The sequence below is a fragment of the Ambystoma mexicanum genome, chromosome 3q, assembly GCF_040938575.1.
Source record: "Ambystoma mexicanum isolate Mex_15411 chromosome 3q, UKY_AmexF1_1, whole genome shotgun sequence".
Classification (NCBI taxonomy): domain Eukaryota; kingdom Metazoa; phylum Chordata; class Amphibia; order Caudata; family Ambystomatidae; genus Ambystoma; species Ambystoma mexicanum.
The window spans coordinates 141,518,008-141,532,410 of NC_090926.1; the positions used below are offsets into that span (position 1 = coordinate 141,518,008).

The 14,403-nt window shown below is 45.2% G+C and overlaps 1 protein-coding gene across 1 annotated transcript in view; it reads left to right on the forward strand.

The window, feature by feature from the left end:
* Nucleotides 1-417: 417 nt before the first annotated feature.
* RARG (retinoic acid receptor gamma) overlaps nucleotides 418-14,403 on the forward strand; it is a 283,454-nt gene continuing 269,468 nt past the window's right edge. The window contains exon 1 of the mRNA XM_069653331.1: nucleotides 418-833. Within this exon, the coding sequence (XP_069509432.1) occupies nucleotides 557-833 (277 nt within the window). The 5' untranslated portion in view covers nucleotides 418-556. The remainder of the gene's footprint in view (nucleotides 834-14,403) is intronic.

Genomic DNA, 14,403 nt, shown 5'->3' on the forward strand with positions numbered 1-14,403 from the left:
ATTTGCCTAGGAAGCTGCTCAGTAACCGAAAACGTCCTCCGTTCTCAATCAGAAAGTTCATCAGGACCGGTCTGGCTTCCCATACTCAACTGGGTGCAACTTCGGCCTCGATCTGGCCCCTCCATCTTCTCGAAGAACTGACATCAAACTCAATCTGGCCCCCCCTTCTTCACGAAGAACTGACGTTGGTGTCGATCTGGCACCCCCACCCTTGAGGAGGCCCAACGTCAGCCTCGATCTGGCACCCCCACTCTCGAGAAAAGCTGACGGTGGCATTGAATTGGCTCCCCCGCCACTGAGGAGGACTGACATCAGCATCAGCCTGGCACCCCCTTACTCGAGAAGGGCTGACTTCAGCATTGGGCTGGCTGGGTCAGCCTCACCTCCCCGGACTCAAGGACTGTCAAGGCACGCCCTTGAGAACCAACATCCGCCAGCGCACCATGCCGTGGCACCGCGCAGGGAATATTTATCTGTCTATTACCAAAGTAGGGTAAAGTTCAGTGAACCCGCTCCGTGCCGGGACGGAGCGGAACGGGCTGAAGAGGAAGGAAAAATGGCTACAGGCCGAAGCAAAGCAAGACTGTCTAAGGAAGATTTTCCTGGGCCAGGTGGCAAGGAGGAGGTCACCACGGTGGCCAACATGGCTTCTAGCAAGGACCGAATGTGCACCGCTGGCACACAGCTCAGCCAGCTGCATGGATTCCCTCCTTCCATGTATCCGTTTGCCTTCTCCAGCAACATGCGTGGCTCCCCACCTTTTGATCTCACCAATGGCGGTGCCTACTTTCGCAGCTTCCCTACAGACCTACCCAAGGAGATGGCCTCTTTGTGTGAGTAATCAACCTCTATCCTTTTCTTTTGGTGTTTCAAATGTTTAAAATCCTGTAGAAGTCATGGTCCTGCCAGTAGTACATGGGCACCTGAGTTGGTATGTTTTTTAGTAGAATGTGTGTTTGATCCAGAAACGCTTGCTACAGTAACATCGGTCTTCATGCCAACCATGCCACAGATGCCTCACAATAAAGGGAAAATTGATGAGCAATTGCTGAGGTTGTTGGTGGGCCAAACATGATCCATACACCAGGGGCAACATGGCTGACAATAATCAAGGGGAGAATGGAGATACACAGCGAGGGTGGTTATATGTGCAGTGGTGATAGCGTGTGATCACGGAGGGGGAGCGATGCATTGAGATATTGACGGCTCTCCCTCCAGATTCAAGCGATGGAGCTTCAGGGTAGATTTAAAGGACAAAATGGTGATGTTGCCGTTTTCGACGCGTGGAGGTAGTGAGTACCAGGAGCGAGGGCCAAGAAAGGAGGAGGAGATGAGTAATGTAAAGCAAGCAGAGAAAAAAATTAAGTTTGTGCAGCTGTACTGCGCAGTGGACTCGGTTTTCAAACGGACATATCCTTAGTAGTAAATTGAGAGTTCTAGTATGCTTAAGTAAGCAAAGTCCAATAATATGGAAAGTGTTTTATTGTGGTCACAGCTGACACGTGTTTCGACCAATAAGGTCGTCCTCAAGGCTGTTATTAGTGATCATGAAGTGTTAATTTATGGAATATCATGTATAAATACACATATAATCCATACATTATGATTATTGAGTCAACATTAGCGTAAATCCATTCATATTTGAGACAATTTAGCAGTAAGGGTATACATACCCAAATCCAAATCAGGTTCCAAGGTGACCAAACATTGAGCGCACCTCAACTGTCACTCTCCGTTCTTGTGTTTCTAAAGCAAGAAGAGGGTGGTGACGTGGAAACACCCTCAGACTTCACGGAAGAAAATTAGGTCTGTGATGTGGAAAATTACAGGTTCTCCCCTGAAGGGTATGAGGGCAGGGCTACGTGTTAAAGGGACTCGGGAGTGAGGACGAGGCTTCTTTATGTGTTGGGATGATTTGTGGAGTGTGTAAGTCTTTACAGAAATGTACGAGGCTTAGGGCACAAGTGAGACTGGTTTATGGTCCAGTATGTTAGTCCAAAAAAGTCTATAGGCCTCTGGCATGGAGAATACATAAAACTGTCTGAAGTGTGTGAAGCCACCCATATGGAATTGGTTGAGTCTCCATTGAAGTGTATGAGGTGAGAGCTGTGGCAGTGACTCTGACTTTACTAAAATGGTTGAGTGTGTGAAAAAGAAGGACTGCTCTACACTAAGGTGTACGAGGAGGGCGATGGAAAATGGACGAGATTCCTTGAAGTGTCTAATGCAAATGAAGTGTCTATTATTGAGGAACCTGGTCTCAATTAAAGAGTTTGGTGCTTCGAAATTTGGAAAGGCTCAAGGTTCCTTCAAAGTTCATAAGGCTATCGGTGTAGGGGTTACTGAAACTCAACTGAAGGGCCTGGTACAATGAGGGGCGAACGAGTGAACTCCACTTCGAGGAGTGTAATTAGGGAGGTGTGGCTGTGTGTGTAGTACTGCAGCAAACACAACCGAGTGCTGCTGACATAATCATAGACAGGAAAATGCATTGCCACGAGTTATGTATCGAATTACGATCACAACTGTCCATGGGTGTGGCAATGCGCCAGGGGTCGTGAGCAGGTTGGGCTTTTCCAAATGTTGGCGCTGGCGGGCGGAGAGGCGCCCATTGCACGCTGCGAGGCTAGTGGATATAAGGGTGTGGCCATCAGACCCTGAGATTGAGAAAGGCCTGTGTGGTTGAGGAGTGCGCATGCGCCGGTGGAGACCCGGGGCAGTGTGCGATTTAGAGCTGGGACTCCAGGGGAGTCTGACTGGAAGCTGGCGGCGTCGCGACGCCCTCTGCGTGCCTCGATTTGTTATCGTGCGGCAGGTTTCTTGCCAACCCCCTTCCCATGCTGCCGGTGAGAGACTTGTGCAGCCTCTCACCAGAGCTGGCCGCTTGCCACTAGCGTATTACCATCTCACAAAGCTAGACTCGCAGGGAGGATAAGTGAAGGGTCGGACTGGGGCAGGAGTGGTACGATTTGTGATGAAAAGTGTGCGTTTTAAAGACTATTTATTCAGCAACACTGGTCAAAGCTACTATCCGCATGGTGAATTAACTCATCAAGTTGGCCCAAAAAGTGGCACACTTTGACCAAAAAAACTGGCCCACACTAGCATTTTGTGTTTTTTTGTTGGGCCATGGCCTATTGCCCTATAGGCCAGCCCGAGCCTGGATAAGTGGACACCAGATCAGTTTCTAGACAATATAACGGCCAGCCAGGATCGGACTGGCCTATAGGGCAGTACCCGAATTGAATGCCCACCATGCAAATGTGTGCCGGTTTTTTTGGGTCAAAATGGGCCCATTTTTTGGTAGAAGTGGGCTACTTTAATTACTTACTTCAGTACACGGCTAGTAGTTTTGAACAGTGCTACTGAACACGTATCCTCTTAAATGCAGAATTTGCAACACATTCTACAAAAAACTCCCCCTTGGGTACTACTCAAACTGTCTGCTAAAAAAGGAAGAAATTTATCATTGCAAACGTGGGCCACATTTTCATTGGTGACCGGAAGCCCAGGGCGAAACATCACAATACCCCAGGCCCCCGCTGCCACGTTGCTCCTCTTCTGTATCCCCACACTGCACTCCCTCTCCAAAATCATTAAATAATTGCAATTTAAATACTGTTTTATTCACTTATACCGAAAATTATTTAGTGGAAAAGGAATTAATTTTCTATTATTGATCGTAGTCCATATGAAGGGCCCTCTCGTAGAAGATCCTTCAGCAAAAGCATCTATTGCCGCTACTGTAATCAGTTTTTCAGAAATTTCACGCTGAGTTGAAAGTGTAGCAAGAGCCAATAGCTGTCAAATGAGGAAAAGAGGCGGTGGGGAAAAAGAAGGCAGTTCCCAGCTATATTAAGTAAGGTTAGGTTAGAAAGAGTGGCTTGAAGCTACTTCAAAGCGCTAGAGGGGACGACCAGAGAATTAGGATGGCTATGAGCTGAAGCAGTCATGTTGCCATATGATCTGCCTGCCTAGACAAAGTATAGCAATAGTTGGCAAATGGTGTGAGTTCACGAGGATTTAATGGTAAAAAACGGCTATGTGGCGTGAGTACTTAGGCGTGTGATGGCAACAGCTGCCTAATAGTGCAAGTACCTGGCCATATAATGTTAACTTCTGACAAATAGTTGCATGTCGGATGGATAGCTCTTGTGCAATGTGTTGGTTTTGAGAAGGGGAGAATGCCATGCGACAAGTATGGTGGCACTGATTAGGCCCTTCTTCATTGTGAGGGTGATGTATTGAGTACCACCAGTGAGTAATAGCAATAGAACTTGGAAGTGGCCCATCTATATTAAGTTCTATAAAAATCTGTAAATTATGATTAAATGATACAAGCACTATGCCAACATATTGACTGGTAATTTGTGCTAGTTGCTGTTGTCTAATGGAAAAACTGGGTATTTGTGTGAATACCTGGCAATGATGCAAGATCCTTATGGTATGATGACAATGGATATTAATATTTCCTGGTAAAGCCTATGAAATAATGGTAACTTGGACATGCAAGTGTAAATGTACATGGCCATGTGATCTTGGTATCTACGGTAGCAATAAGGAATACTTTTTCACTAGACCCATGCCAAAACTGTTAGCTTTCTCATGAATTCTTGCTACAATAATTGCTCTGTCTTTGCACATCCATTTTTACATTAAATAAAACACACACACCCACACACCAGCAAACAAAGAAAGTAATCCCCTTAAATGCAATCCCCTCAGCCTTCAACCCTTCCATTTTTCCAAGTGCTGAACACTTTGTTAAAACTTTTAAGGGCAGCAACAAACATAATGTGTACAAGTAATGCTTTTTCCATACATACTCAACTGTTTTTTGCCTCCCATGCAAGAGCATAGTTTGGCACGGTGACTTCGTGTCACCTGATCATGCGATGCTTTCATGTAACAGATCAATACATTCTGGGAATTGTAGTCTTTTATATCATCTGGTTTAACACACCAGAAAACAACGATTTTTAAAAGAAACACCTCTGGTGTTCAGATGCAATGGAGTCATTCATTTGATTGCCCTAAAACATCACACAAACAAGAAATTGAGCTTAGTTATTGCTAAAATACCACAAATGTCAATTCCTCCACCCCTCATATTACGCCTTCCTTTGGCCATTTACTTTGGTCCCCCACTCCTGTATGCTATCTTTGGCTCTTTTGATTAATCCAGCATTACTAAAAAGCCTTTCAGTCCACCATAACTGTTCAACCATCCATTCTGGCAGGTCATTACTATGCAGAAATGATCACACTGTTTAAGCATGATTAGGTTAACAAAGAAATGTTCATTTAGGCGGTGGGAGCCTTCTTAAAAAATCCTTTGAGCACAGTATTTACCAATGGCTGCTGTGACGAATCAACTTCCGGGACACCAGTTGTCCGGGGATGAATATCCATCAATCAGCCCCACACCTTTAGTACACCAGAAGGGATCCAAACAGATTGGAAACACAAACAAATTATAAATTGTCCAATTTTGGTAATGTGGACGGACCGGCAGGCTTATATGCGTAAGGTCGTGGATCGTTGGTTAGTTGCAGCACAATGAAAATACAATTATTACCCAATGATAAAAGGGACTGTGCAGTCAAGGATGTATACAAATATCTACTTTATTATTATCACAACAGACAGTTCTAGCACACTACAAAATACAACCCACCCTGTAAAGAAATGCAGAGGAAAGACATTTTCAAAGAAGGAAAAGGGATGCTGCCTGGACACTGACAGGAGGGTAGGCGGTAAAGTAATTAATGTCAATAGTTCAAGGATACTTGGATTCATCACAAAGGGAGAAATGGGTCGTAAAATCTCACTAGGGGCCTTCAGAGAAGGACCAGGAGGACAGATGCACAGTGTACCTTATGCAGTAGATGTTCTTGGTGCTCGTCAGGGTCGAGTCCGTTTCAGGGCGCTTTGCAGCTTCTGTGACAGAGTTCAAGATGGGACACAGCTGTGGGTACGAGGCGGCAGGCAGTTCGGTGAGCGAGGCTGGACGGATGGCTGCAGGCTGGCCTACACAGTGGCTCCGGGTCAGGCATCATTGTCTCAGTGCTGATCAGCATTTCTGAAGCACTGGTTAAGGTGTTTTGGACGGCTTTTGACGATTGCAGCATAACAGCAGGCAGTGGTGCAGATGGTTGCAGCTCGAGAGACTCGACTGGCTTGAAAATGTACTTTCCCGCAGACGTTGGTAGATGCTTGTTGATGCACTCCTCCAAGCTTCTTCACTGGGCTTGTATCGTCCTTTTAGGTGGATGGCCCAAAGCTGAGGAGAGTGTTGCAGGCAGCTGGCTTGTCCTTGGTTTAGTTCAGAGACTCTCTGACACTTCCCACCTAGGAAGCTTGCTCCAGAGTCTAGCAAGGCACGCAGTGTGTTGGCTGGGTACTGGTTCTGAAGCTGCTGGAGGGTCCTTTGGATTCAGTATCTCCCTCTGTTCCCTGGGAGATGTTAAGGGGAGGGCTCTTGCTTCCTTCTTGGAGGTCCTGGCCTTCCTTCACTGGTGAAAGATATAAGACAGACTGGACATTCAGCCATGGTCCAATGTGGAGTTCCGCTTCCTACTCTTTGCAAAGTCTTCAGATGATCTTCCCAAAAGAGGGGCTCATCCCCCTTGTAAAGCCAAATGGGCCACTGTGATTGGTTAAGGGTAAGCCTACCTTAATGAGCCAATCCTGGGTCCCCGCCAACAATCTCCTGTATGCATGAGGTCATAACCAGAGTTCTTTATAACAGAAAAGGTAAAGGGGTAAAAACATATAATACTAAGTCCTGCCGGTCTTCCAGTCTGTTGTGGATCAAAGGGTCTCTTTTGTTAACTGAGCTCTACGTGGTTCCTGTTTAAAGCAGCAGGTCTCCCTTGAAGCTGTGTCGAGACCAGACTTTCTGACTTCTGCAAACCACATTATTGTACTGTCTGAATGGGGTCCCCTTCGGGGATGACTACTGTAAACAGCTGTCACAGACATGATGACAGTTCACGGCCCATGATACTAAGAGGCAGGAGCTGACTTCAGGCTGACACAGGTGCATATCAAAGGTTGTTGGAGTTTCCAATCTCCTTTTTAACCTCTGCAGCCAGGCCCCATGTGGGTCTGTTTGAAGTATACTCTATTAGTATGCTAATTATGTTAATTGTTGCCACCATTCTGCAAGGCTCAACAAAAGGACAGGGTGGATCTATGGACTATCTATTGATAGTTAATTGGGCTGGCTGGTGCAGGGGGGAGGTTATGAGATGACATAGTTTACTCTTGGCTGTCGTATCACAACTAAATGTGACCAGGGGCACGACACCTATAGTCTGTGTCCACCCCGAGTACACGGATCTATGTGAATGTCATGTGGTGAGCATAGGAAAATGTGTGTGGATTAGCCCCACCCATTTTCCAGAGGTGGATCTACCATCATTCAATTTAATTTAAAATTTCAAAAAAGCCCAGGTGAGCACACACCCACAGTGCGGATGGTCGAATTCCTCACAGCTGCATAATGGGAGATAGATGGATATTGACTAGGCAGCATTTGTCCGCTGCCTCTGTCGTGTAGTGCTCAATGATGTTAAATGCAAAGGCTCCCTGCTTTCACACAGGCCTGGTGGACACTGACACACCAGCATCTAGGGGTCATAAAAGGGAGTTGGGAGCATACTGTGGGATAGACATGGGAGGACCTCTATTGGGGGTGATGTAGGGTGAGAAATAGGAGGGGGGGGCAGAGTGGAGACAGTGCTGGTGAAGAAGCGGGGCCACAGGAGAAAGACAGTTCTAGGCATGTAAAAGTACAGAGACTAGGGCTAAAAAGGAAATTGCACAAGGAACCGAAGGGAGGCATGCAAGGGAAGAGACCATGATAGAGAAAGTGAAATACAGGGTCTTACCCCAGGAAGGGTTGTTCTGTAGCCTAAAATGTCTGTGATCAGTGAGATCCATGTAACACGAAAAGTAACTGATTTCTCTACTTGTGACGGTGAGATCGGGGTAACTTAAGAGGCAACTCAGCCTTTGAAAACGGCTGGATCTGCTTTCAAAGTTAGACCAAATTGCAGTTACATGAGGGGTAGGACTTAACGTTTGAAGTAAAACATGTCATAGCTCTAACAGTGAGGTAAGAGAGCCCAGCGAGATGAGTGCCAAATCAGAGACTTGTAGGCCACAGGTCTGTATCCAGTCAAGGGCAACTCATGCTTTCCTCCTTCTTCAGTTTGAGAAGATGAGTATTAGTAATTTGGGCAATACACCTAACATGCTGAAGAAGCAAGGCACACTTCAGTGCCTGGTCTAGTCATTTGTACTAATATTATTAGATCTTTGTAATTTAGGGATAATTCTGCTGCGTACATCAGGTCTATGTGACTTGTACAATATGGGCAATAGCTCTACTCTATGCAGACTCTTTAGAGGATCTGTGGCACACGAGCAATGGCTCAGCTAATGGTGTGATTGGACACTATGTGGGCATTGTGGACTAAGCCTGCTAGCTACAAATGGAGCATGAAAGACCAGAGTACTCTTCTTCATTGCCCACTCTACAACCACTCAATCACAGTCTAAAACTTCTTGAACCTCTCAATCACCTTCTCTACAAGCTTTCCAATACCTCTCTCCACTACTCCCTACCGTTTAACCACCATTTCAATAAGCTTTCTATTGCCGTAGTAAAATCCACTGCATTACGTTCTCTACAAATATTTCATCAACCTCTTTACAAACTTTCCATCAATTCTCTTTATAAACTCTCCATCGCCAGGTCTACAAACTCTACATCCCACTCTGTACAAACATCCAGTTACACCGTCGACTTACACTCACATTGCGTCTGGGAAGACCTTGATAATTGTGCTATCAACATGCTTGTCCAGCATGCTTGTCATGCTGGACCTATCGGCAGCATTCCACACAGTAGATTTTAATGTCCTGAGATCTAGATTGTCATCAGTGACTCGAGTATCTGATGAGGCATTCAGTTGGTTTATCTATTTTCTTATTGATCGTGTTCAACAAGTGAAAGACGATCCATATCTGTCCGACCCTTTATCTGTTAAGTGTGGAGTTCCTCAGGGTTCTTCTTTGTTGCAATTGCTATTTTATGTTTACATCCAGTTTGTTCTTTGTTATCATTCCTACGATGATGATACTCCGATCTATGTTAGGCTAAAACATCCTCTGGAGGCATTGGATCGAATTGTGCTGAAAAAATTCAAAATTGGATGCTGCAGCACAAGCTCCGACTGAATCAGTTAAAAACAGAGACAATTGGTTTTGGCTCCAAAATTAAGGTGGCAAATGCTCTATATACTGATCTCGGTCCAAACCTATTTGGGGTCTCAAGCAAATATAATGAGAAAGTGAAAAATCTAGGCTGCATTTGGCAGTCTAGCCTGAACTGCAACCTACATTTTAATCAGATTGTGAAGTCAGTCTATTTTCAGCTCAAACTATTAAAATCATTGATGCCTCTTATCCTGGAGAAAGATCGGCCGATAGTGATCGGAACATTAGTCAATGTCCGGATAGACTACTGTAATGCCCGTCTGACGGGCATTCCTAAATATCAGCTTCAGAGACTACAGGTAGCCCAAAACTCGGCAGTTTCATTGATTTTCAATCTACTCAGGAAAGTTGCCTTTTCTTCTTTTCAAAGGAGCCTTTGTTGGCTCCTAGTGCAATAAAGGATTGTGTTTAAGATCTTGTGTATGGTGTTTAAATGTATTCAAGGCCTTGCCACAGCTTGTCATCTAAGATCAAAACGTACTGTCCTAAACGTATGTTGCGATCAGCGGGGCGAGGTCTGTTGGCGTTTCCTTCTTCTAGAACTTCTATTTGGGCGAGATAGATGGTGCTCCCTTACAGGTCCACGAACATGCAACTTACTCCCAGACAATTTAAGATAAACTGAATCCTTGAGCATATTCAGGAAAAAATGTAAGATGCATCTGTTTCTGTAGAGTTGTTACATTTTAGTACCTTTTAAATTTCAGTCCAATCTTTTGAGTTATCATCTGCGCCCAAATGCAGGATTCTCCTGGGTCCCTGTGGGGTAAGTGCTATATAAATGTACAAATAACATTTAAAAAAAATCCTATGCTCTACAAACTCTACCATCATCTCCTCTACAAACTCTCCATCAGCTGCTTTACAAATCCTTTATTACATGCTCTGCAAACACTAATTTGCCCTCTGTGCAGACTCACGATCATCCATTTAACACACTCTTCACCGCCTCCTGTAACCACTCTCCATCCCCACTTAGCAAAACGTTCATCACGTGCTCTACAAATTCCTCAAACAACTGCAAACTCTCCATCACTCACTCTACAAACTTTGCATCACCCTTTCTATATACTTTGGCCCAGCAGCTCCAAATTGCTTGTTCTACAAACCTTCACTCGTTTTACAAAGACACCATCAAACACTTGCAAAAATCTCCATCACAGGCTATGGCAACTCACTTTCCCTGCAAACTTTCAATTGCTCGATCTAGAAACCCATCATGACATGCTTTGCAAACCCTCCACCAGCCCTCTACAAAGTGAACATCCCCCGTTCAACAAAATGCCCATTGCCCACTGTACAGGCACCCTGGCAGTATAGTCCATCACTCCTTCAGCATCTCTGCCATCTGCTCTCATTTTCGCTCTCCCTAATCTGTTCTCTTTGGTATCACCAGCCCCTCAGTTCAGTCTCTTACCAGACACTTTTACTCCCTGAAACAGGAAAAAATTCCCCAACCAAAAATTGAAAGCGACTGAAAATACTCCCAATTAAAAAAAAAGAGAACATGGGCACAAATGAGACCGCCACCTGCTTCCATGCAGAGAGTTCCATAAATGTGATCCGATCAGCGGTATCAGGAGAGCAGTGCTGCAGGAAAGAACGGTATACTATTACTGCCCGATCTGAAGGAAAACATGTATCTTTTAATTTGCGTTAAAAACTAGTTGCAAAGGAGTATGGATTACAAAAAATATATCTGTTTAAGGGATAAAGTATTTTTGTACCCACTCACAAAATATCTGCTTTGGGAATTTGGACTGCGTTTATTTAGCACTACTTTTTGAGGTGAGTGTAGCTTCTCTTTCCAATGTTTCCTCCCGCGTCCGGGCTTTGTCATTTATACTGGACAGATTTCTGCATTGGTTGTTTCATCCATTTCACATTCTCCTTCCCCAGGCCCTCACAAACATACTGTTCATCTCTCTGCTGTGATTGGTTCAACCCACTCATGCCCTCCTCCCACAGGTTGTCACCCATATACATCTCTCGGTGTGCTTGCTTCACCCCCAAATTACTATTATGACCTCCTCATACAGGTTGTCACCAATAATGTACATTTCTGTGTGTGCTAGTGTCGGAAGCAAACCTCCATTATGCACTCCTCTCACAGGTTGTCACCCATGATGCAAATCTCTCTGCTGCACTTGCTTCCCCCCACCTCTTTATACCCTGCTCCCCCAGGTCCTGTCACTCATACTATACATCTGAGTGTGTGATTGTTTCACCCCCACTTACACCCTCCTCTCACAGGTTGTCATCCATAATGTAAATCTCTGGTGTGCTTGCTTCACCGCTTTTTCCGTCCTCTCGCAGATCTTATCACTCATACTGTACAACTCTGAGCTTAGAGCCCTTTTGGCAACATGCCTGCAATGGATGGGATGCAGAATATCTCCGACACCAAATAATCGAACCAATTCAGGAATATGGCAAAGTGCTTCTGTTTTAATATCAATTGTCTAAAACAGGGAGTTACAACAGACATCAATGGACGTTCGCTCGAGTCTCTCATACATTTCATAAAAATCATATTTATATAGCAAGAATTCATCACATGTGACATCATACTACATGGCAAATACCAAAAACCTACGACCAGTTGTGATAGGTTCAATTGGTTGGCATGCTCGTGCCAGTCTGGAACATTCAGATCACTAGCAGCATGTAAGCTCATACTGCAGGTGCCAGGAGGCGGACTTGACTGTACCTCCTCACCCAATTAGCCCAACGTCTCATCACCTATGCCTTCTGCCATGAAGATTGTCTTTGAACTTGGCCTTGCAGTGTATTCTTATCTCTAGAAATATAAGGGAGTGCAGGCACGCACTATGGCTTGTTCTAGAACTCCCCGCCCAACTCTATTTCCATCCTTGGCTCACGTGACAAGACACCACGATTGGATCCATTTTGCTGCATTTAATTGTCTTAATAAAACTTGACACTCATGTTGTTCTTTCTTTGCACCTTAACAGGGGACAAGGTACCCATTAAGATCAAAGATTAAAACCAGGCGAGAGTACACTCCCTTTGCGGACGGTCAAATGTTTCACAGGCATAAGGGGTCTGAAGCACCCACAACAAAAAGATGTACAGTATGACTGACCGGACCTGCAACCGAGGGCATAAGGGGGATGAAGCAAGCACAGCAGAGAGAAGTACAATATGAGTGACAACCTGTGAGAGGAGGGCATACGGAGGGATAAAACATCTATGCAGAGAGATGTACAGCATGCGTTACAACCTGTGAGATGAAGGCGTAAGTTGGTTGAAGAACCACAGAAGGGCAATGCACAGTATGAGTGACAAGACCTGGGGGAGGAGGGAATAAATGGGAGCGAGGGTGAAGCAAGCACAGCTGAGAGATCTACATTATGAGTGACAAGCTGGGGGAGGAGTGCTGTCTGGCTTGGTGTCAAGGCTGAATCAGCCAAGACTGGTTATCTATTCTTGAAGGCGGTGAACGTGAGATGCTGACGTTCACCGCCTTCAAGAATAGATAACCAGTCTTGGCTGATTCAGCCTTGACACCAAGCCAGACAGCCCTTCCAGGCTCATCCATGATCTTGGTTCATTCTTTGCTGCGACACAATGCTTGGTTCTTCTCTTCATGGGTTTAAGCTTACTAAAGTTATGACACTGATGTCCATTTTCCATACAATGGCAGCTTTGCTGCAGTCTATTCACTACTCATAGCCAGCTTCTAATATTACTACTAGCGTTGCTGCATCTGTACAATTATGAAACGGCTTGTATTTTCTGCAGTGCTCTTCACAAGCACACTCTTTTCTTTGCATATAAAAGTTTACTTGATTCTTTATTTCGTCATCAGTTTCTATAAGGGTCATACATCTTCTTCAGCCAGTCTTCTCTGCGCATCATACTTCGCTTCTTATGACGTCACCAGCTCCTTTTCTTGCTCTTTTTCATATTCCTTCGGGGACTTCCTCCATTAGATTGTCATCTCTTCAGGAGTACATTTGATAGGGTTTTCTTAATGGGTACCTTGTCTCAAAGATTCTCTGCGGAATGGTCACAACTGCTGGTGTCAAGCATGGCACAATCTCAGTCCTCTAACATACAGGTAGGAGGGGTGCGGCACTTCCTGCAGAGGCATTCAGCTGCTCCTCTACACCTCTCTGCGTGGTTGCTTCTCCACCCTTATGCACTCGTCCCCCAGCTTGTCACTCATAATGTAGATCTCTCAGCTGTGCTTGCTTCACCCTCGCTCCCATTTATTCCCTCCTCCCCCAGGTCTTGTCACTCATACTGTGCATTGCCCTTCTGTGGTTCTTCAACCAACTTACGCCTTCATCTCACAGGTTGTAACGCATGCTGTACATCTCTCTGCATAGATGTTTTATCCCTCCGTATGCCCTCCTCTCACAGGTTGTCACTCATATTGTACTTCTCTCTGCTGTGCTTGCTTCATCCCCCTTATGCCCTCGGTTGCAGGTCCGGTCAGTCATACTGTACATCTTTTTGTTGTGGGTGCTTCAGACCCCTTATGCCTGTGAAACATTTGACCGTCCGCAAAGGGAGTGTACTCTCGCCTGGTTTTTTTAAATTTTTTGGTAATAAAGATGAATGATGGGAGATCAACTTCGGAAAATGTGTGAGGCCATTCCGCACACATTTTCCCTGCTCACTGCACGAAACACACAGTCACCTGTACTCCGGGAGGACACAGCCTACAGGCATCGTCCTCTACTATCATGTTCAGCTTGAATCTGACAGCCCCTGGTTCATCAAAGTATCTCAAGAAGGGGGAAGGCACTCCTTCCTCCGGCCATGGGCAGCCTAATTAAAATATCAAAGGCCCCATGGATCTACCTCTCTATTGCCTAGTTCGACTGTTGGCAGTGCACACTAATGAGAAATAATTAAGGCCAACCTGTGAAGGTGCTTTGTCGTAGGACAGACAAGAGGAAGGCAGAAGTAACACCTCTTTGGTATGCAATGTATCAACTTGAAGCTAGTTCCCACCCCTCTGTATGAAAGGCAGTGTATGGCATGTCTAGGTCCACTATTTACCATAAGCAACCCCTGCAAAGCTTCCCCCTTTCAGAAGGAGAAGTATGTGATTTAAGGGAGACAGGAAGTCAGCTCTCATCA